The sequence below is a fragment of the Acomys minous genome (assembly GCF_964271855.1).
Source record: "Acomys minous genome assembly, chromosome: 16".
Taxonomy (NCBI): domain Eukaryota; kingdom Metazoa; phylum Chordata; class Mammalia; order Rodentia; family Muridae; genus Acomys; species Acomys minous.
The window spans coordinates 90,054,663-90,079,171 of record NC_140498.1 but is presented as its reverse complement, the minus strand read 5'-3'; the positions used below and the strand labels follow the sequence as shown (position 1 = coordinate 90,079,171).

The 24,509-nt window shown below is 45.0% G+C and overlaps 1 protein-coding gene across 5 annotated transcripts in view; it reads left to right on the top strand.

The window, feature by feature from the left end:
• The window catches only part of MED13L (mediator complex subunit 13L), a 213,787-nt gene that overhangs the window by 118,344 nt on the left and 70,934 nt on the right, over window positions 1–24,509 (top strand). For all 5 annotated transcript variants that reach the window (XM_084764816.1, XM_084764815.1, XM_084764818.1 and 2 more), the window contains one exon: window positions 5,556–5,639. In XM_084764816.1, coding sequence (XP_084620942.1) covers window positions 5,556–5,639 — 84 coding nt within the window. The remainder of the gene's footprint in view (window positions 1–5,555; window positions 5,640–24,509) is intronic.

The following is a 24,509-nucleotide window of genomic DNA, read 5'->3' as shown; positions in this document are numbered from 1 at the left end:
AATAATGCATACATACCACGTCTGCTCATATATCATCAGCGAAGACACTGGCCACAAGGCTTAAATGAATGACAAAGTAGAGCCTACAAGGCAGAGATAATCCAAATCACAGGACCCTGCTTGATGTCAGTGGGCTGTAAGTCTGTCTTCCTGTTAGCTGCTGGTTGTAGCATGGGAGCACAAAGGTTTGTGGAGAGAGGAGGGAGGAAGAGGAAGGCATTTGGAGCTCTCTTGGCTTGTTTAGCAAAGAGACTTCTTAGTCAGAACTTGAGAAATGGAGCATGCCAGAATTTACTGTTTTATAGCACGTCATTAAGCTTATTTTTCATGTCTTTTGAGAAAGTGGTGTGCATCTTTTTTTTTTTTTTTTTTTTTTTGAGGCCAATTATCTTTTTGGCTAAATGCCCAGGATGATAAAATACCATTAATTTGGTTTTTATTTATCTAGAATTAGAATCCCTTTGAGCTTAGCCCCCACCACCTCCTTTAGTGTTTCCTCCCCCACCATGTAAGGGCATATGAGTGTAGATGGGTCTTCTCTCTCCATCCTGCTTTGTGTTATGCAGAGCCTACTTCCTCCTCCTTATGGAAAACAAATGTGTGTGGCCACTCTTCAGGGGCTTGTTCTGTGATAACTTGACTGTTCCTACTGTAGTTTGTATGAGTTTTCATGATGTGTCGAATTCTATTATCTATGCATATAAAATAAAAGTTTTTTTGGGGGGGGGTGTGAGGAACAAAACAGCAAACGTGTCATTCAAAAACTTAAGTGTGTGTTTTGTACTGGAGCAACTTACCTTTGTGACAATGTAGAAAACCCAAAACATTTGGCACACTGCCAGATTGGCATTAGATTTGTTACTCTGATTTTAATTTGTAACTGCCTGGAGGCTTTGGAATAAAATATCCTTGTTGATTTTCATGGGGCTTCTTGCTGTCCCCAGGTGTCAGGTCACAACTGCTTTACACACAGTGGAAGATAATTGGAGCTTTTTGAAGTTGTGTGCTTGGTCATTGGCAGCATGGCCTTTGGCATCTGGGGATTCTGGTGCTCTACCTGGAAGTATACTGGTGCTGCTAGACTCATAGCTACCAGGTTTCTCTGTGCCGTTTATAGTGGCTGCAGATGTAGGGGCCCACACCACACCATGCCCACATTCTGGGCTCCAGTGTCTTACAGCGGGTTGGAGATGCAGCATAGCTCAGGCCATCGCTGGAGCGCAGTGACAGGCGCAGTTGCAGTTGAAGAAATAGTTACATGATATGGAGACATCTGGGGCCCCTGGGAATCACATTGTAAGAGTCACTTCTCATTTTGTGGAAATGCCACACGGGAGATGAGGGTGCCATACTCTGTAATGGGAAGACTTAAGTCTGAAAACCTAGAAACCAGTGGTTAAGTGGATGTATTAGTTGTAAATGCCTCGAAAGAAATCTGCATCTTCTAAGATGCATAAATCAAATTGTTTATTTTTTTAAAATTAGCATAGAAAAAGAGTGAAGATATTGATAACCTTTTTATTATTTATTAATTTATTTATTAACTTTATAGCCCGGTCATGGCCCCCTCCCTGCTTTTCCCCCTAGTTCACCCTTCCCTTCCTTCTCCCCTCCCTTGTTCTTTGGAAAAGGGGAGCCCTCCTACCCACCCACTCCAACATCCTTTTCAACCTTTTGTTTGTTTGTTTGTAATTAAAGAAGGACAGGAGACACTGAGTAGACCAAGAAGAGGGGTGCAGGTCTTGGGAATCGCATTAGGTAGATAGAATGGACATTTTCGATGAGGCTTGTCCTGTAAAGAACCTAATGTCATAGTCATTGTAGAGAGGACATGATGTAGAGGGGCCTTGCACAGCTACAGCCTGCTGCCAGAGTCAGCACCAGGGTACAGGAAAAGCTAGCCCACTGGGTGTGAGGGTGTGGGGTTGCCTGGGAAGGGTCCCTCATCACCACCACTGTACATATTGCAGTATTCTTGACAGAAACTGGTTTCCTGCGTTTGATGAAGGCTGAGAAGGTGATGGTAGCACTAAGGGGACCTGGCATGCAGGTGGGTAGAATGTAGTCTGAGGAGCTGTGAAGACAGGGTGAAAGCAAGGTGCCACTGGGTTGCAGCTGTAGAGTGGGAGCACTGTGCTTGGGCTTGAGTCTGTCAGAGGTGCTGGCCAGGTGACCTTCCAGCTGTCCTGTCTGGGAAGTAACTGCTGCCCAAGCACTGGTTACCCTGCATCAGGTCTGCCCTGGCTTTGGGAATAGAAAGGAGACCATGCACATTGTGGTTAATTACTCAGAGCCAAGTGGCACAACACAGGAACTTCAAATGCATGAACACACAGAACTTGCCTTCGTTTTTCAGCACCATTGCATTCCTCTTGAAATAGTGATCTTGAAGGCTGGAGAGATGGCTCAGAGGTTAAGAGCACTGACTGCTCTTCCAGAGGTCCTGAGTTCAGTTCCCAGCAACCGCGTGGTGGCTCACATCCATCTTTAATGAGATCTGATGCCCTCTTCTGGTGTGCAGGTGTACAGGCAGGCAGAACACTGTATACATAATAAAAAGAAAAGGAAGAAATGGTGACCTTGAAGGCACTGAGTGTTAAAGAGGTAGACTTCTCAGCTGTTGCCTCATACAGTTGCCTTTCAAAGTGGCATCAACCTGCCTTACAGAAGGATGCCATCTGCATAGGAAACTGCGTTTAAAAATGCTGGTGATGTGTAGCATCACACATCTGGGGTGAGTGGGCTGCTGTTCTGAGACCGTTCTCGGTAGGTGGCCTTGTCTGCAAGGTTGATGTAAAGTTAAATACAAACTTTGACCCTCCTCCCCCAAAAGAGAAAAGAGTGAGAGAGTGTATACTGTAATTATTATTATTATTATTTTACATTTTAAAACTACTTTTTTCTAAACCATTTCCCTAATTATGGTCTTTGAATGTAGCTAATGTGCTTTGTAGTGGTGCTGGTTTTCCTGGGCGTGTCTTAGCAGCTGTGCAACCCTGTTAGTGCTGGGTGCTATGACCTTGGGCTGCGTTGGGGAGTGGCAGGCTATGCCAAGGTGAAGTCACTGAGTACCTTGCATTATGGACAGGCAAGTTGTCTTTAATGTGTATCACACTCATGTCAGCTATTCATGAGCACTAAGCAGTGTAGAGCAGGACTCAGAATGTGCAGCATCACAGGCATTAAACACCTGTGGAATAGTCATGTCACAGTCAGTTGCTCTAAGAAGCTTTATACACATGAGTCATCACAACTGGGTCGTGAAACCCTGGTCATAAATACAGGGGAAACCACAGCCTTCCTCAGAGACAGGAGCAGTATTGGGGTCTAAATAGGAGATGAGGGGCCATAGAACAGAGAAGGGATTCTTGGCTCAGTGGCTGTGGGGCTGTTTAATGTGGGAACCGGGGCTGGGCTCTGTGGCAGAGAGCGGACAGACATACCTGGAGCTGCCTGGCTGCTGCCCTCTGCTGTGCCAGTCACGTCCCTGCAGGTGTTAGAGGAGCTCTTGCTAAGCTTCCTCTTGGTCTCTTTTCAGACTGCACATCTGCTCCATTGAAGTGTGCTGCTGAATCAGCTCACCCCAAGCGCTAGTCTAGCCAAAGAACTGTCTCGTAGCATAGTCCCATCCCTTTCATTTCCTCCCAAGGCTTAAAGTTCACTTTCTTTCTGTCAGAAAAGTTGTGTATGGATCTCCACCCCAAGCCAAGCACAACTCTATCCAGCGCAGTTCTCTACAAGGCAGAGTCGGCTGGTGGGTGTGACCCCATGCCTGTTACCACTGCTCTTGTTCTGTGCAGCGTGGATTTCAGTAACAGCGTTCACCAAGTGAAGACATGTGTGCGTGTTAGTTCAGTTCTAAGATGGACTTAAGAAAAGAAGAAGGAGCCCGTGGTTCCAGCACTCAGGAAGCAGAGGCAGGTGGATCTCTGAGTTACAGTCTACAGAGTGAGTTCCAGGACAACCAAGCTCTGTCAGAAAAACCAACAAATAAAGTAAAATGAGGAGGAGGAGGAGGCGCTAAGGGAGTGTTGTGGAGCAGTCACTTAGGTCCTGGCTGTGTGCACAGATGTCTGGGCTAATAGCTCCCTCCACTCTGGTGACCTGTGTGTGACCTTGCTAGGAGACATTCATTCCCTCTCTGCCACTCATCCCCACTCACACTGGTGGTGACCGCAGTCGCGATACTAGTAGCTATTGGCTGTTTCTGACTGCAGTCTTGTGGCTGAGTCTGCTCAGGAGGGATAGGGTCTGGCGCGGGGAAGCAGCAGCCGATGCTTTACCGATTAACTTCTTGTGACTTTTTCCTTAGGTGGCAGCTTCATATTTTTCATTCAAAATTTCATGCGTTCATAGTCTCTATCACTTCGAAACATGTAGTCAGATTGAGTCACTTTGGAATGCTTTTCTTTACTGTGAACAAGGGAGATCCTTCACTTTAAAACCAGATTCAGTGATATCTGATGTAACCTTGTTCCACATTGACTCTCCAAAGGGAAGCTATACTGTGACCAGAAACTCTTGCGCCTGCCGCTTACTAACTCATTTACCCTGTAAGGAAATGGGTGGGGGCTTAAATTGTCTCCATAGTCCTTGATGTGTAGGAAGAGGGAGACAAAACCCAGGTTCAGAGCTGCCTAATTGTTGAGATAAGAACCGCTGTCTGGCTCATGCAGGTACTTGCACACAGCATGCCACGCAGCCTTCTGGCAGCTTTTCTTCAGAATGTGGATTGTTTCATCAGCTGGAACTGAGAGGTCTCTGTATTCACCGAGATCAGAATGTCCACTTGATTTTGTATTTGTATTTTTAAAAATCAAGGGTACTTCTTACCATCTGGCCCCTCGTCCGTTATGTAAATGGTGGTTATGACAGAGCTGTCATTTGCCTGCACATGATGAACTTCGTCCTTCATAACTGTATTGTCACTTCAGTCTGCACTATTGGTATTAATATGTGGTGCACTCAATTACTATTAACATGTCCTGAAAAAATACCTGTGACTCAAACAGCAAAACACACAAACACAAATTGTATGGAGACAGAACCCAGGCACAGCCAGGATTTGAGTGAAGCAGACACTCTTTACTTGGAAGACTAATGTTAAGTCTTCATTCTCCTGTACGATGGCCTTGAGCTCCCAGATGGAAAGTCGCAAGGCTCATGATGAGTTGTGCTAAAGTTTTGTCATTGGTATTCTGGCCTAAGGATCGATCACTTGTCACAAGCAAACCCCAAGCCCATCTCGCAGCAGTTGCTGTGGCTTGAAACTGTCCTTAAGTTCTCTGCAGTTTGGCAATACAGGAATACGTTATGCATACTTTTTATTTGAAATTCCAGAGCTTTGGAAACACTATTTTTCTTGCTTGTTCTCCTCACCCCTGCCATGGGCATTAAAAATACATGCCCAAAGCAGTGAGTGTTTTCAGTGTACAAAAACACTTGAGACTGGCGGTCTTTGTGTTTCCATTGGTGCCTCTCGTCTGTGTTGTTGACAGTGTTGGGCTAACTTATTACTGAGTCTGTGAAGGTAATTCCTGATGTGCTTATTGTAGGTGCCTAATGGATAAGAACTTCGTGAGAATCGGGAAGTGGTTTGTGCGGCCCTATGACAAGGATGAAAAGCCAGTCAACAAAAGGTCAGTCTTCAGGATGCTCTTGGAGTTTGCCTCATCTTTTTTGACCATACCTGCTTGGTTTTGGACTTCGGTCAAAGGGGTTGGCTGGTATATTTATCTCTTTGTGTTGCTCTTTGCAACTGTGCTGTCATGTACTGCATGCTGGTGGCTGTGTATTAAGAGGAGATAGCCACGTGATCATCAGTGAGGTCCTGCCTAAGCTACTCCTTATTACATGGTCTGGAGTTGAGACACTGTAGCATGTTTGTGGTTGTTGTTATTCTTTCTTAAACTGTTATTTGACATAACTTAAGAATAGTTAAAGTGAATGAAACAGTGAAAAGTTTACAGTGCTGCCCAGGTGCTCTTTACCATAGACAAACACAGGCTGTCAAAAGCAGGATTATGGATTAAGTCCCCAGTAATTCTGAGCTGTTATCCATAGCTAGAATTTGCAGTGGGTGTGGATTGCTGCTAAACAGGCATGGGATTTTAGATCAATGAGAACAGAACAAAATGACTCAATTTTAATATTCCTTACCTCTGGACATAGTCTGGTTATATAATAGGTTGATAAGACCATTTAATTTTCACAAAAAAGGGCATACAGCACATCCTACCCCCCAAATTATCCTTTTTCTTTTTGTACCCTAGGGCTGAAGCACAGGGTCTTCCCCATTGAGCTCCACACCTGGGATACACCACCTCAGTTCTTTTGTACTGTCTAGGTTCCGTAGGGTAGGGACTTAGCTGCTGGCTGCAGGTTTGAGTCTATCTTAGAGTGAAGCTGGTATCCATGGTCACACTGGCAGGCCTTTGATCTTGACGTTAGCGGTTCCATCAGGTAGCTTCCTCAGCACATCGTAATTTAGTAAGTTGTTGTTGGAAGGTCCCGGATTGGGAGTCAGAGGGACACTGATGGCTGGCTGGAGTGTAGAGTTCCTTCAGAGTTATTAAGGGGGTGAGTAGCAGCATGGCAGGGACCATGGCATCAAACAGACAGCATGGTGGGGTCTGTGAAGAGATGAGTTGGAACCCATGTGGCAGACTCAAGAGACTCTTGATAGAGGAGGCTCCCGGTGGATACACAACATAAACCTGCAGCCAGGGCCCCTGGCGGGAGGGGTGGGAGCAGGAGTGTAGCAGCCAACTACTGTGATGTAAGCTCATGTCCCCATCCAGCCCCCCAGGGCATCTGTTGGCTAGAGAAGCAGGTAAATGTCCCACAGCTTGTCTGTTTGTCCCCATGAGAGGGGAAGGAAAGACTGCTGCTGCTTGTTCTGTGGTATGTGTGTGTGGTAAATGTGCATAAGTGTATACACATGCACAAAACAAGGACTGTGTCTGCTCCTTCCTACCCAGACCAGGTAGGGATGTAAACATGCTTCCGGAGACCGTATCTGCAGGTAGGGCCAAGAGTGACATCAACATTGCTGCTGGTCATCCTATTAGGAAGGAAAACTTTAGGGACCCAGTGGGGGTTAGGGGGCTGCAGTCACCACACAGCTGATGCTCATTGTGCTTTGATGACTGCTGCCTAGCAGTGAGTCCAGTCCCTCGGGGAAAGGTCTCCTGAAAGCTTGGGTTTTAAGAAGGACCATTGACCATGCATGGTACCTCCTTGCCTGTTGGTTAGTGCAACGGGTCAGTGTGCAGTTTAGTTGCATTGAAAGAGGAATGACTGTGTGTCTCTCACCTTTTAGATCTAGCCTAATACAGTGGCTTTTGCTGAAGTATGTGAGTGCTTAGAAAAATTCAAAGATATATTTGCCTTTTAGGCCATTTTCACTCACCACTTCTCAAAGCCTCCATATATGAGGGCTTCTTGCAGGTTCAACATTGGCATGTCTAAGGAAATGGTTTCTTATATTTTAGACATTATTTTATCATTTATACATGTATTTAATGAACACTTTTTACAAAATGATAGCTCAGAGTCTATCTGTCAAAAGATAAGGAACATTTTTTTAAATTTTAAGTTGAAAATTAGGTATATATCAATTAATTTTCTAGCATTGCTAAAAAGTAAGAATCAAGGTTTATTATAATTTTTAGTTATAGGTTACCATGTGTTTCTACAACCCAGATTATTAATTCTAAATGGAATAATTTCATTATGACACATTCAAAGTAAATCAATTTCTAGACTTATCTAACACTCTTACTTAGAAAGAATTAAGCTTACATTTAATTTTTATTTGTATAATTATAGTAAAAATTTAAGATGATTGAACACTGGCCTACAAGAAATGCTTAGTGCATCCAGGCATGGTGACACGCGCCTTTAATCGCAGCACTTGGGAGGCAGAGGTAGGCAGATCTCTGTGAGTTCGAGGCCAGCCTGGTATACAAATCAAGTTTAGGATAGCCAAGGCTACACAGAGAAACCCTATTTTGAAAAACAAAACTAAACAAAACAAACAGACAAAAAGCTTAGTGCAAAAGAACTGAGGTTTTAAAAATTGGTGTGTGTGTATGTATACACACATTCGCAAAACCATTTTAATTCCTCCTATCCCCATTTACCCATTGTGAGCACACTTCCCTTTCCGTCCTTAAGCATTGTTAGAAAGTATTGTTTAGTGCTGGTTAGGAAGTAAACCTACCCACCAGCTCCACTGGCAGCCTAGGCATGTTTGGCATTGGCACTGTAGGACATCGTGGGTGAGTGAGTGTTGTCCAGTGCTGTGGGATGATTAGCTGCACTTCTGCCTTCTCCTGACATGGCACAAGTATCCACCTCTTTCACCAGCCACACAGCCTTAGATGTCTCTGGCACTCTCAGTCTCCTGGGAGGCAGATGCCCTGACTGAGAAGGGACAGTTGGCCCATGCACACAGGCTGAGCGGTGTTTTTGCTTCCTTCTTCCCAGGGTTTCCCTTCTTCTCTCATCAGATTGGCTCTTTTTGATCTCCACTGTCTTTTCAAGCTACTTGAAAAGAGCAGCAAACCTCCAGGGGTTTCTGTTGTTGGCTGCCTGATGTCTGTTGTTCAGCCCGCCCTCACCCTGTGTGCTGCTTAAGGAGTGGGAGGGGTCAGGACCCAGATGGGGCACATGGCTCTCACCCTTCTTCCAGAAGCTTCCTTTTGTGCTGGGCAGATGATGTCTTTCCAGATCTTCAATGGTGGAGGGACAGGGTACTCTGCAAGTCTCCCCTTGTCCTTGCTGAGAGTAGACACAGCACACTGCAGTTGTTCTCTTGTGGCTTACACTCCACTCAGAGGCTGGCCTCAGGGGGAGCCACCCTGGGAGGAGGAACAGTTTATCTGGTTAAAGAAGTGACATTTATTTTCTAAGTAATTGGGGCATTTGAGTGATGATGTGGTTTTCCCAGCTGCCTGTGCCTTCTCTTTTTTGAAAGTGTCAGTTTGTAGTCAGGGAAGCACTTTGTGTTGGCTTCCTCTTAGATCTTGCTGCAAGAATTTCTAACATTCCTTCTAGTCTTCTAGAGTGTGAAAGGACGAGAGAACAGAGAGAGGGCCATGGTGGTGATGAACTGACAGGTAGTTAGGAGGGTGTGGAGGATGGTGCCCAGGTGGCCTATTTGGTCTGAAGAGTTGTTCCTAATGGAGTCCCTTTTTAAAAATTAATTAATTATTAATTTAGAAAGATGTGACCAGGCTCCAATCAGGGTTTTCTCAGAGGCATTTGTGTGGCAAGGTGGCAGCTAGGAAAGCATGAAAGTGTTGGGTGTCAGGACAGCTCTAGAATGTTTACTCCTGAAAAGACTAAAGCACAGTTGGAAATAGGTGATTTTTATAACTTCCTCCCCAATATTTTCCCTTCCCAGTTGAACAGAACATAATTAAAATGTTAAGGAAAAGGTTATATAACTAAATAACTTACAGTTATTGAGATTGGTTTGCCTTTTTGTGTGAAAAAGGACTTACTTTATGGTTAAGATAGCGAGGTGTATGAACCAGGATTGAGGTGGCCGTGAGGCTCAGTAGTGCCTGGTGTGGGCACTGGGAAAGCAAGTAGGAGTAAAATAAAGTTTAAAAAAATGTTTTATTTTGATACTTTCTAACAACGCAGACAGATTGCTGTTCAAATATTTGAACTTCTTAGTGTAGTGTATTGTATTAGTGACTCATTTATTTCTACTATGAATCTTATTTGCTTTTGTTTTGAGGGAAGGCCTCACCATGTAGCCCTGTGGCTAGCCTAGAACTTGCTGTGTAGAACAGGCTAGCCTCACACTCAGAAATCTGCCTACCTCTCTGTCTCCCAGGTGCTGGGACTAAAGACACTACTTTCCATCTGCAAAGAACTCTTCCTCACTAAGGATTTGAAATCACCTAGTCTCTTCTGTATGAATTTGAAGTGTATTATAGTACTGTAATTCTCTTGCCAGCATTTATGAGCTCAGAAGGTTTTGAGAGGACGTTGGGCATTCTAATAATCTTGCTTACTGGCTTGGCATAGTTATGGTACTAAGGAAGACCATGAGAATAAAACCCCTAAGTGTGGTCTTGGTCATTAGACATAGCTCTGAGCACCTGTCAGCCCTGAATTCCAGTTGCTTTGTCGTCACATGACCACAGAGTTGGAATGTCTGTGCTTCAAGAGTGTCCTGGAGTTGGGTCTTTGATGTGGCTCAGTGGGTAAAGCTGCTTGCTATTGAGTTTGATGCAATACAGTTGGCTGCTGATTTCCATACTTCTATTCACACATCATGTACATGTGTGGAAATAGTAATGCATGTCGAGAGTACTGAGGCTGTGGCTTACCTGCTCCCGTACTGTGACACCTGGCACCCGGCCTTGTATGTGCTTCCATTAGACGGGTCAGTCACTCGTTGACATGGTGCATTTATGCTCTGCATGTTGCCTGGCCTCTCTCAGGCCACCCCTCGCAGTTGCTGGCACAGCTCCAGGCGCGTTCTGTCACACACCATCTTCCCTTTAACTCCAGCTAAAGTTGAGTTCTTTTTTGAACTCTTTTTTTGAGGTAACTTTTCAAGTTGTTTCATTAGATATTTTACCTCTCAGTTCCCCTTAGCATGATATCACTGCTGTGTCTATATTTACTTTTTAATTTGCACTACAGAAGTCAAGAATTTGGGGATCTGTGTGCTCTCCCCATTCTTATATATATTTTAAGATTTATTTATTCTTTATGTATACAGTATTCTGCCTTCATGCTAGAAGAGGGCACCAGATGTCATTATAGATGGTTGTGAGCCACCATGTGGTTGCTGGGAATTGAACTCAGGACCTCTTGAAGAGCAGCCAGCAGAAGTGCTCTTAATCTCTGAGCCATCTCTCCAGCCCTCTGACATTATTTTTAAATAGAGTACTTGGAATAGAATCTTATCTGTGGGTCTTCAGTGTGCACCATCATTTTTCTTTTTATTTAACACAGAGTCCAAATCCTCTGACGGTTGATTTGAATGAGTGGAATATACTTACACTTCCTTTGTAAATCTAGGCTAAGACCTGTAAATAAGTTTGTAGAGTCACCTAGCATAAAACAAAAATGTGGAGCTATGTGAGTAAACAGAGACACAGGCTCTTTGCTCTTATCATTTTGATGTTAAAAGAGAAATTTTGACATACTTACTTTTTTTTTTATATAAGTGCATGAAAGCCCTTTGAATCTTGTAACAGTTTGGATTTTCCCATTGTCTGTCTATGTTAGGATGTGTTACCGAGTAGGTGTTGAAGTCTGAGCAGCCGCGCTCTTAGTGGGGTACTTGGTTCAGGCATACTGCATATCAGAACATACTGCAGGATCTTAACATCTCCAAGCACAAAGAAGGAAGCTTTGTGAAGAGGGTCCGATGCTGGGCAGTGGTTGAAGGGTTAGGCAGGAGTGAAACTGGGTAGTGCTGCTCCCATCAACCCTTGGATGTGTAGATGCAAGAAAGTGGATGTTCCTTACTATTTATACAATGCACCAAATATTTCTCTTAGCTGAGATTTTAAATACTAGTATGTATGGGAGACAGGCTTTTCTAAAAGAGAAAAGTGGCTTTACTAAAGAACTTGGAGGTTTGTCTCAGTTGTCCTAGTCTTAGCATTAGTGTTTTGAGTAAACCGTGGCATTTCCTTACCTTTGTTTTTATATTAAAAAACACAAAATCTATGCGGGGGCTGAAGACATGGCTCAGAGGTTAAGAGCACTGGCTGTTCTTCCAAAGGTTCCGAGTTCAGTTCCCAACAACCACATGAAATTTGGTGTCCTCTTCTGGCCCGCTGGCTCAGATGCAGGCAGAATACTGTAAAAGCAGTAAATAAATCTTTTTTTTAAAAAATCGCAAAATCTAGACTGATGCTCTGTCTTCAAGAGCAGTTCACCTGTCAAGTGCTTCACTTTCCTACGGATGCTTTGGGTCCCTCATTTCCCCCAGGTGAGTCAGTGTCTCACTGCAGAGCTCTCCACAAGTGCAGCCCTCCAGCCAGGTGCTTGCACCTGCCTGCTTCCTGCTGACCGTGAGCTGACAGGACCAACTCAGCCAGGCTGTGCAGGACTGTTTGAGGGTAGTTCTTGAGCATTTCAGGCATGTTTATTAACACAGAATGGTGTGTTACTAAGAAGCCCTTCATACGGCTACAGTGCTTCTTAGCAGGTGTGCAATGAGAGCTCCAGATGTGAAAAGGTTTAGAGAAAAAGTGTGCTGTTCAGGTGCGTCACTAATATTGTGGTGATTCATTAGCTTTTTCTAGGTGCCCTCAACCCCTTCCTTCAGCAGATTTTTAAACATGGCCTATGTCTTAGGATTTCTATTGCTGTGACAAAACACCATGACCAGGGCAACCAGGAAAAACAATTCAATTGGGCTTAGGTTTCTGAGGGTTGGAGTCCATGATGGCAGAACACAGGCACGGGGTGGGGGTGGGGGGGGGGAGGCAGGAATAACTGAGCAGGGGGCAGAGAATGGTCTTTTGAAACCTCAGAGTGTGCCCCAGTGTCACCCTTCCTTCTAGTCCTTCCCAGATAGTCCCCCCAGCTGAGGAGCAATCATCTGGATATATAAGCTGTGTGCTCTATTGTGATTCTAACCCCCACAGCCTGTTTTCAGTGGGTGCCTTTTGTAAATCATGGTTTGTCTGCTATCGAGGCATTAGCCTTGACAGTCTTTAGTTTGCTGTGTCACTTGTTAATCTTTTGAGGTTAAGGCATATCTCAGGCACTTGAGCAACACTCAATTAAACTCTCTTACAGACAGCAGCTAGGTGTAAGGTGCTTTGTGGGCAGCTGCTCCAACAGAAAGAGCGCAATCCTGGAGCCCACAGCTGGGGTTGCTTGAGTGCTGCGTGGCAAACATAGGGCAGGCCATACAACTCTAGCACCGCCTTGCCTTGGGCATAGACAACTGGCGCTTACCACTAGCATCTCTTGAGGTGCTTTCTGACACACACACAAAGTTATTTCCCATCCTTACTGTACTCCTGGACCTGTGCCATATGGTCTAGTTTGACTGCTGAGGAAATAGAGAATGGAATTGTTATACAATCTGCATTTAGAGGGGCAGGACCTCTGTCCAGTTTAGTTTGCTGTACTGAGTGTCTCTTTGCCAGGTAGCTGTGGTGTGATAGGTTCCTAGTCTTGTTAGAGGAATCGAGCTAAGGCGGGTGAATAGCATCCTAGAGCACGCCGCCAGGAAGAGGCAGCCAGAGCATTATGTGACAAGGGCCCTAATCTTACCAAACAAATCATAAGTACTGTGTCTCCCTTCTAGAAGTGTGTGATGATTTGAAGCGTGGCTGCTCATCTTTGCCTCTGGGTTAGAAAGTGGAACTGCAGACGGTGGAAAGGCTGGGGAACCCAGACAGGAGAGCCTTGTGCACAGAGCAGCCTTACAGGAGAGTCCCAGCCATGCCTCTCCTTACATGCTTTGCAATGCTGCTCCAAGCTGAGTGTTTAAATGCGCACTTAGAGGAAGAAAGAGGCTCCTGTCCTTCCATAGTCTCTCAGCTAATGGGCAGTGGGCTCCCAGTTGCCCTGAGGAGTGATGGATGCTCCTCTGTTGGGGCTCCCACGGTGGTCACATGGCCCGAGTCTTTTTCCAGAGCAGTTGAAGTGGAGCTCTTTCCTGTAGTCCTGAGTTTCTCTGCCAGTTTGAATCTCCTGCTGAAAGGAACAGAGAAAGGGTGGGGGTGGGGTCGGAGGTGGAGAGGCCAGGCTGGGTGCAAGCTTGCCTGTACATACTAGGCTGGGGGAAAGGACAAATTAAAATACACGAATGGTTTTAGAGGACAGGTTAAGTTCATCATTTACCCAGACAATTAAGGAGCAAATATTTTTCCTCTTTATTAATTTTCCCCATTACACATGAGGTGTAAGAAAGACTGTTCTCTTAAAACTCAGTCATGGGTATATTTTCAATTCTAAAGAGGACTTTAAGTTTTAATATTTAATAATATGATTTATTTAAAAGCTGTGAATTGAGAAGAAAACTACATATTAATAATGAATCATGAAAAAAACCCAACTGCTTTGATAGCTACCTGACCCTGTTATCAGCCAGAGATCTGGGGAGGAAAGCCACTCTGCAGCCTTACCTCTTTCTGCCCTCAGGTGAGCCTTGTTAAGCCGAGCAGAACAGCAGCAGGGGAACAAACAAAAAGTGTTGTCTGACACTTTAGAAAGAAGATAACACTGTCCCCCACTTCAGGGTATTTTTCGTGTGACTTGGGAGACTTTGGGTTTGGTTACTGGCGAGGATGGAAGTGCTGTGATGAGCAGGCCAGGTCTAAGCCCGAGCACTGGATCACTTGCTTCCCTCAGAACTAGGTTCTGGAGTTTCAGCAGTGTTGTCTTTTAGCCCATCTGTAGTTTTTTTTTTTTCCCCATGATTATCTGCTTGTTAATTCTTGAATGTGGAAATAATTAGCATTTTCTTTTTCATTGGTGGTGTTAGCATTGTTGGTCTGTGTTTGGTGATGCACTGAAGGACCGCAGTAACCAACACCACCTACTGCAAGCTCAGTTCTGGGAAGCCTCGTTCTCACTTTCTTCAGAACCCTCCCTGGCCAGGGCAGTTGGGAGGATGCTGAGGTCAGGGTCAGCCTGGCCTTTGTAGCAAGACAAAGAAATCAAACAAGGACACAAGAAAGAAAGCTAGTATTGGAGTTCATGCTCAAGAGGACAGTGCAGGGTCAAAGAGGGAAGCAGGGGAGGTTAGAATGAGACTGCCCCTCCCCTCCCCCTCCCCCTTCCCCACCCCCACCCCCATAGGCCTGTGTGTTTGAGTGCTTGGTCTCCAGTCATGAGGTTGTGTCCTTGTTGGAGAAAGTGTGTCACTAGGAGAAGATTTTAAGGTTTCAAAAGACCTTTTAAGTTAGCTCTCGCTGCTTCCTGCTTTCGAATCAGGACATGAGCACTCAGCTGCTCCTGCCTCCATGCCTTTGCTCTGCCATCATGGACCCTAACACCCTGAAACCATCAACCCAAATAAATGCCCTTTTTCATAAGTTACCTTGGTCATAGTGTTTATTACAGCAATAGAAAGTAACGAATGGGGGGGGGGGTACACATCAAGGCCAGGAGATCTGGAGCCACGGAGGCCTGCACAGATGGATGCGCCAGCTAAGGACAGTGTATACAGAGGACCTAGACCCTCTGTGCAGATGTGGCCACTGGAGGCTGGGGCTCCTGCCTCTGACATGAGCTCTGGTGCCTGAGATTTGATCACTTCCTTTTGGTGCAGAGGGGTGGCCCTGCAGGCACACAGAGGCCTGATGAGACCTGATAGGCTCTGGTCAGACTGTGGGGGAGGAGGCCCCCCCCCCATCAGAGGTCTAGGGGAGGGGAATAGGGGGGAAGAGGGAGGGAGGGAATAGGAAGATACGAGTGATGGGATAACAATTGGGATACAATGTGAATAAATTATAATAAGTAAAGTATTTTTTAAAAGCCAAAGAAAAGAATGAATGGGAACTCATCCAGCCAGGAAATTGTCTCTGCCTTCAGTCCACTGTCTTGCTTAATGTAAAATGCTACTTTCCACAATCTAAATGCTTGTACATTTTAAACAGTGTAAAGGTAATACCCTCCAAGGAGAAGGCAGTGAGGTGAGGTACTGGGCCTATCCCCCACTTTTTACCTCTGTTCCCCTTCCCCCAGTCATATAGGATGGCACGTGTATTCTTTAGAGCACTCTAGTGTGCCTGTTTTGTAGACCTTGGACTTGGACTCTACAGTAAAGCGTAAATGCAAATTTCAGATTACTAGGGTGACCTTTGAACTGCCCAGTGCTGGGTTAGATTGTGTGCTTTAAACAAATGGCTCTGATGTCCTTCCTGCCAGTGGGATTAGAAGACCTTTGTGATGAGACAGCCTCTCCACTTATGTACTATGAGCCTGAGGGCACTCCGTAATGCTCCATAGTATTTAATTCTTCCCAGAGACTCCAGTATGTAGCTTTTCCCCTCCTTCCCAGAAATCTTTACTGCTTCTCAGCTCATGTTGTAGGCTTACATGTAAAGAGCATGTTATCACGGGTCAGTGGGCTGTCTTCATATGTATACTAAAGGGTGGCCTGCAGAATCTCCCGCAGGAATCGGCACCTAGCACAAAGCAGAAACTTCAGCATTTGGGCTGAAATAATTTCAGTTAATAATTAAATTAAGTCTGCTTTCTCAGAACAAGAGAGTTGGATCAGATCCTTTGTAATGACTTTTCCTTAATGAATGCCCATCAGCAGAAAAGTTGACCAGCGCTCTCTGTGCTCACTAGCAGCCCACTCTCTGTTAATGGAAAGTGCCAGGCTCCTTGTTAACTCTCCCCCCAATCTCTCAATTAAAGCAAAGTTTATAAATGTGCCAAGTTGCCCTGTAGTGCCAGGGCTGGCTATGGGCCAGCCAGTGCCAATAAAAACAGAACTCACACCAGTGCAGAGCCTGTGCTTTGTGCAGTACAGGGAGGTAAAGCATAGTGCTGAACGCGTGTGATTGTAGGACACAAGGCACTGGCATAGAGAGAGCGGGTGGGCTGTGCAGTGGTGGCAGCAGACCTGACCCAAATATGACGTAGCATACCAGCCAGCTGCATGTGCACAGACACAGTGGTGGTGTTCATGGAGAATCCAAGTTTGGAAAATGCATCTAGCGAGCCTGGTGTGGTGGCGCACGCCTTTCATGCCTGCTCTGGGGAGCAGGGGCAGGGGAGCTCTCTGAGTTGAGGCTCAGGTTATATGAAGACGTTTGTTGAGGTTTAACATTGTGATTGCAAAAAGGACACTTTCAATGAGTGTCTGCAGAGTAGCTAGCCTGCCGATTCTTCACAAAGCAAATCAAGAGACTTGCCTAAACACTCCCTGAGTGTAGGCTAGAAACCAGCGTGGCTTGTTAGGAACATTAGGCAGGCAGATGTGGAGCCTGAGAACTGCCTGAGCTGTCAGTTGTCCTTTTCTCAAGCTGAACTGCCTTAACGAGAGAGCAGTTGCTATGCATTGGCCAAATGCGCAGAGTCCACACAGAGTGAACAGAGGCCACTTTGTGGAAGATTTCGCTAAGTGTATTGTTCCTGGTTTCAAGCAAGAGATAGAGATCAGGTGCATGTGTTATGTGCATTAGGGTGAAATAAAGTAATGGTAAGTTATTTGAGATTTGAAGATAGAATCCTGGGAAAAGATCTCAACAGTGCCAGTGCCAACATTAAAGGAATGGGGGGGGGGGAGGAAGAGGCTGCCCTGTCCTGCCCTGTCACTGGCCTATGGTGAGCATGAACTTTGACATTGGTCTTTGGGGAGGAATCCGTGTTTACAGAGTCCTTTAGTTGCCTTTATCTAATGAGTAATCAGTCATTTAGATAGTATTGGTTTTTCTTGAAAGTTCATTGTGTTTTACAGTTACTTTTAAACTTGACATGCTTGGCTGCATGTGCACCTCCTTGCACCTGGGAGCTGCTTCTCTCGGCTGTGTGGGTTCTGCCACTGAACTGTTTTAGCAGCAGCCTTTTGTGCCCATGGGGTTACCTCCCCAGCCCAGCTTTATGGAGTCTGCCTTCTCCTTCTGTGTGTTGGCCTGTCTTTTTGGTTTCCGAGACAGGGTTTCTCTGTGTAGCCTTGGCTGTTGTGGACTCATTTTGTAAACCAGGCTGGCCAGATCCACCTTCTTCTGCTTCTGGAGTGCTGGGATTATAGGCATGTGCCATTGCGCCTGGCATATTGGCCTGTCTTTATCTGGTGGTTGAAGGCCTTTGGCGGTTTAATTGTGGGACACTGATTTAGAAAAACAAACGTTATCACGTTGTTTGTGTCTGTTTCTGTACCTAGAACCAGGCTAAGCTTGGGGATGCTTATTGAGGTAGGAGTTACCTCGGCATCAACTGCTTATCTATTTCTAAACATATCAGTGCCAGTCACTGAAAGTTGTTTAAATTATTTTAAAGCCCATCTGTTGTGACAGATTGCGTTTAATTACTGAAGCATAAAAGTGGAGAAAATACTTCTTAAAGACATTTTCCTTGGAGTTACTGTGTGTCAGCTACTTGAAGAGTGTTTCTTTGTTGAGTGTCCTTTTTTTTGTTGGAACTTTGTTAAGGGCTCTGTGGAGTTCAGGCTGGTGTGAGGTGTGAGTTCTGCATCAATGTGGGAATAACAGGTAAGCTTAGAACTTGGAACATCTTGCCAGTAGTTACTTTGGTTTGTAAAATTTCATTTGTTTTCAGAATTAAAAGAAACTGTCATTATTAAATGCCTCAAAATACATTGAAAGTAAAGATAGGCTCAAACTCCTGTTGTTTTACTCTCTGTATATTTCAGTTTGATTACAAACATGGATTTATTAATTTTCTAAATGATTAGAGAGGTGATAAATAAGCTCTAAGTCTTCCTGTGACTTTTTGTATTAAAGCACAGTTGGGGTTGGTGATGTTTAATAGCAGGAGTGTGGAGACCAGACTACCCATTCAGATCCAGAGGACTTGCTGCTCTCACCATAGTCCTCATGGACCACACGCTACTCACAACCATCCAGCACCAGTCTCGAGGGAGCCAACCCCTCTTCTAACCTCTTTGGGCATCAGGCATGGGTGTGTAGTTCACAGTCAGAGGTGCAGACAACGTGTGTAAGATACGTGACTTAGTGAATGAAGGAACAATAGTCGCTCTTCCTGCTCACAGATCTAGGTGAGGATGAGGTGAATAGTCCCCAGAGGCATAGAGAGGCATGTCCATCTACTATTCTGTGCTGCTAATTAAATAACATCTCATTTAAGCCTTGTAAGCCCCTCATAGATAGGTGATTGCATTCCCATTTTACAGGTGCTAAGAGCAAACTAATTTACTTATGGTCCTATAGCTAGTTATGTGGATCTGGAGTTGAAATTTTGGATCATTAGACGGGAATTGATACTGTAATTGTCTGCCTCCTGATGGCTTTTGCACTTCCTTCCATGTGTGCTGGCAGTCAGTCACTTCACCTGTTCCTCAGGGGAGACTGCTAGGCTTTATTGAAGAAGACATAATTACAGTCAAGTGCTGGGGTACAAAAGTCAGACACCATTCTAAGTGTGTTTCAGATGCATTTCTTTCTGTGTATGCATGTCTGTGTGTGCATGCTTGCCACCTGTTACAGGATTTTATATGGAAACTATTCAATTAAAAGAAAATGTTTTTACATTATAACGTCTGTACAGGATTCTTCATGTTCTTTAAAATGTGGCATTATAGGAGAGTGTAGAAGGTGCACAGTGACCCTGGATGAGCTGCTGCTCTTCAGACAGAACAGCTCACTGATGACACTCATCACAGAGGTGAAGGTGACTGCTGTGAAAACACAGTGTACCCTTGCCTCCTACTTGTGCCAGGTGTGAAATGCCTTTTCCTTGCACAGCGAGTCCCTTCTTAGATCACAGGCCATTGAAAGAAATGTCCTTTTGCTCTAGTTAATGTGCCACGGAGTGGCATGTAAGCTGTTTTTACTCTTGTTGACTCTGTTGCTCTCTGAGGTAGAGGAGAATGAAAGTGGTACTGTAGTGACTGAGCCCGCTTGAGGTGGCTGTTGCAGACGTGCCTGCGCACCACCTCTCTCCTGCTTGTGTATTTGTTAGCAGAGCCTGCGGAGGCCTGTGCTCGGACAGCACCTGCTCAGGCATGAGAGAGCTCTGCTGCTGCTGCTGCACCATTTCTGCCCCACATGTGTGTTCTGCAGGACAGAACAACTGCCATTGTTTGTGCACAGTTCCATCTCCCCCATAACTGCCAGAGGCACTGTGGCACTTTGCAGCCGTACCTTACCACTTGAAGGTTTTATGTAGATAACATGTTCTGAGTGCTCAGTGGCCTGACATGGTGATCTTGAGAGAAGTATCAAAGTCAAAGCCACCTTTGACTCTTCCCCTTGGCAGCATTGGGCCTGGTGAGATGTGCGCCCTGATTGCTGCCAGGATGTGGGAGCACATTCTGCTGCATTGTACTCTTCCTTCCATTGGATTCTGACGGACTCTCTAAGCAAATCTCAGATCTGGTCAGAAGGAATATTAAATGTTCTGTATGTAATCTTGCTTGATAGGGAATTTATTAATACGATATCTCAGCCTGACGTAATCTTTGAACTTTATCTTGTGCCATATTATAAAAATCAATATGACATTGTGAGAATGTGAGTGCAGCAGCAGATGTGTGGTTTCTACCACCCACTAAGCCTGCAGTTCAAGAGCCTACCACATAGTAGATATGTGTAGGAGGCTTTTATTCATGCATTTATGAGTGTGTCTAGGTCATTTTGAAAAGTCTTTTGTATTGCATGTGTGCTTGATGCTGGGCTGTAACTGTGGGCGCTAGTGTGACTGTTCTGTGCTGTGTCGGCTTGGTGGATGGCTCTGAGGAGGGAAGCTGCTCTGTTGGCAGCCTGACCCTGTAGGAGGCCCATGTGCTTTGCTCTGTGTCAAACCTTGCTTATGTGCCTGAGCAGTCTGTGAGAGATGAGCTTAGTAATGCATGACCCTTGGCGCCCTTCTCCATCTAAGGCACCGTCAAGTGTTTCCAGAGCCTCTTCTTTCCCCAGGACACCAGAGTTCTAAACTGTGATAATCTCTTACCTTAAAGAAACTCCTACCGTGTGACTTCTATGTTGTCTTAGCTGTACGTTGGGTAGAGGCTTTTAGTAGTTGTTTTTGTGAGAGAGGTGGTGTTTAAACAAGACTTTCACTTGATCAGTTCAGGCCCCCTGATGGCCACATGCTCAAGCCAGTGAGAGTTTTCTAAGCAAGTGGAATACGCGTTTATACATAAAGGACCAGTGCTTAGTTGAAATGGTCACCTTCCTTTCCTTCTTACCCGTGGCCTTTACTCTGTACTGCAGTGTAGGAGTTGGTTTGCTGGGCTCCTTTCAGGGCTGATCAGAAACTAGCATAGATGATGCTTTGGGGGTTGGGACTTGTTGGGAAGGACAGATACCTTAAGCATTGTGACACCAGACAGCATGGTGCAGGCTTGCCATGTCCAGGGTCGCCTACAGTTCATATAGGCGTGTGGACACTGTGGCTGGATCCTGTAGAGCCAGAAACAATCTAGAACACATTTCCAGAACAAAGCGGCGGCGGCTGTTAATTTGGAAGAAGGCAGCAAAAGGCACAGGTGTCCACTTTGCACAAGAGTTCTTGTACATGCATTTGATTGGCTGAGACAAGGCAGCCGTTAGAACTGAGAGTGCTAAACTCTGTGGTGTTAAGGTTTTTAAAAAATAGCCTTCATCATAATCTGGGCTACTGTGGGATTCCCATCTTTAAAAATATATTGAGAAACTGTGTATAGTTTCCCAGGAAAAGGAGGACAGGATGGCTGAAAGCCTTGGCTAGACTGTCCATGGGGCACACTTGTTTGTAGAAGCTTTAGGATTACCAGCACACCTCTTACCTCTGGAGGACAGGGAAGTCACACACAACAGAGAACATGTGACTGTGAGTGCCACACTAGAGATTACAAAGGAGAAGTCACACACAACAGAGAGCATGTGACTGTGAGTGCCACACTCACTAGAGATTACAAAGGAAAAGTCACACACAACAGAGAGCATGTGACTGTGAGTGCCACACTCACTAGAGATTACAAAGGAAAAGTCACACACAACAGAGAGCATGTGACTGTGAGTGCCACACTCACTAGAGATTACAAAGGAAAAGTCACACACAACAGAGAACATGTGACTGTGAGTGCCACACTAGAGATTACAAAGAAGTTACACACAACAGAGAGCATGTGACTGTGAGTGCCACACTAGAGATTACAAAGGAGAAGTCACACACAACAGAGAGCATGTGACTGTGAGTGCTACACTAGAGATTACAAAGGAGAAGTCACACACAACAGAGAGCATGTGACTGTGAGTGCCACACTAGAGATTACAGAGGAGAAGTCACACACAACAGAGAGCATGTGACTGTGAGTGCCACACTAGAGATTACAGAGGAGAAGTCACACACAACAGAGAGCATGTGACTATGAGTGCCACACTAGAGATTACAGAGAAGTCACACACAACAGAGAGCATGTGACTGTGAGTGCCACACTAGAGATTACAAAGAAATCTTGTCGCTAGTTCAAGCTCCAGCACATGCTTCTTTGATACTTGCAATAATCTTGAGTTTCTTTATTCATATTTAGATGTATCTGTATAATAAGCTTATAACTACAGTAATTTTACATCTTTATGTCCAAGTTTATCTTGGGGGGAAGTAACAGTCAGAATGCTAGAACTTTAACATAGTCTAGGGTTATAGAAACAAAAGATATACTCATGTTGTTCACTATATGAAATAATCACACCCACTGAAGGCTGTGTGCCACAAGTGGAATGTCAATATTCATTTAATTCTAAGATCAAAGCTAGGACTTTGCATATGATGGGCAGTGCTCTAACACTGAGGCAATCCTCTACTTCTGGACTGACAGATCAAGGCATCTTTGCTTTGAGTCCCAAATGCTCAGGCTTCTTAGCTGAGATTCAGTCCCTTCATGGCAAGTATACTTTACTGTCTTGGTGGCTAGAGTGGACTCTTTCTAGTAATTCAAACTGTTTCTGGGGCTGGAGAGGCAGCTCAAAGTTAAGAGCTGCTCTTCTTGAGGACCTAGATTTAGTTCACAGCATCTACATGGCAGCTCACCACTTAATGTATTCCAGTTCTGGGGAGGGGTCTGATGCCCTCTTCTGGCCTTCTCAGGTACTGCATACATGCAGTGCAGAGACATACATTCAGACAAAACAACTATACAAATCAATCAATCAAGTCAGTCAATATTAAAGTAAAGCAGTTTCTTTTAGGTATTTTGACAGGAACTCCAAGAAAAACAAGAATCCTACCTACAAGTATGCTAGTTAGCCCAGTAATTTACAATAAGACCAGTGATTTTCATAGCTATAGCACGAAAAGGGGAAAATTCTATGCACCATATGCTACCTTTAGGTTTTTTGAGAATGCAGCCATGGTCCTGACCTCTGAAGTTCAACTTCGGTAGTTGAGGGAAATGGAGTATTTCCCAGTGAACAAAAAGACTTGGAGATTAGCTCTTTCTGTGTGCAGATTGCGTTTGCTGACTTGTGGACAGCTGAGGGTTATGGCTTCTTCTAAAACATTAGGTGTTCTCTCCTCTCACAGGCCTTGGCAGGAAGTTGTCTTTGGAGCATGAATGCTGATGGTGAGCATTAGGACATCAGCAGCAGTCCATCCGCGCCACTCACTCACTCAGCTCTCCCTGGGTGATGTGGTCTAGAGCTCAGAGGGTGACAGCTCCACTCAGTTCTGCCCACCATTGGTTCTTTTGTGCTGTCACGTGGAATGTCCCTGCCCTCTGAAGATTACTAGCTTTCATCTTCGGGGCACTCTCCTGCCTTTGAAGCTTTATTTCATGGTGTGTGTGTGGGGGGGGGGCGGTTGTTGGGCAACTTCATCTTCTGCTAGATGATTCCGTTATCTTCCCTTACAGTTCTGTTTCTGGTCACTTTTTTTTTTCTTTTTGGGCTTACACCATATTACACAGTTACAGATTTTAAATTTAGGAACAAAAAAAGACAGTGTTGAATGTTTCACCACAACTGCTTTGGTTCTTTGTGTCATTCTGGAGGGAATACATTAACTAGGAATTCATTGTGTGTCAAGCCCATTGAGTTAAAAAGACACATTAACATAGTTGAGTGGAGAGTGGGGTCTGATTTTCACACGAATTCTGGTGCCCCATATTTGACCACGTCCCCTGGATGGGGAGGCCTGGTGGCACTAAGAGGAAGGATAGCAGGGTACCAAGAAGAGACTTGATACCCTATGAGCATATACAGGGGGAGGAGGTCCCCCTCAGTCACAGACATAGGGGAGGGGAGTAAGGGGAAAATGGGAAGGAGGGAGGAATGGGAGGATGTAAGGGATGAGATGTAATGTGAATAAATTAATAAACTATATTTAAAAAGACACATTAAAGAAGTGTGCTAAATTTTAAGGAAAGAAATTAAAGTTCACAAACTAAAGTAAAAATTTACGTTTTCTCTCTTGCAGTTTATTAGTGTAGGGACATTAGAACAATTTTTGAATAGTGCTCAGAATGGTAACTTGTTTTCTAAATGTAAAGTCTGTTAAGATAAAACACTTCCCTGCTGAGTTTAAAGCTGAGCACTAGGGTTCTTAGCCGGCACCCACCGGCTGTGGGGCTCAGCTCGGGAGAAGCAAGGACTTGAACTAGCAGCTCCCACCTGTCTGATGGTGATCCTTGTCCCATCTCACTGCTACTCAACAGAACCTAGACTGGATTCACCACTGCAGTGGTGCAGGTGAAGACAGGTGCCATGAGTAAATCTGACCCGTGTTACAGCCGCTCTGTCAGCAGCTGTTATCTTCACAGGCCCTTGTGCTTGGCACCAAGTACTGCATGGGTTTAAACACAGCGGCCATTTTCACTTGAAGCCCAGGTCCACTCTATTGTGTTAAGGGTGCAGCACCAAAAACAAACA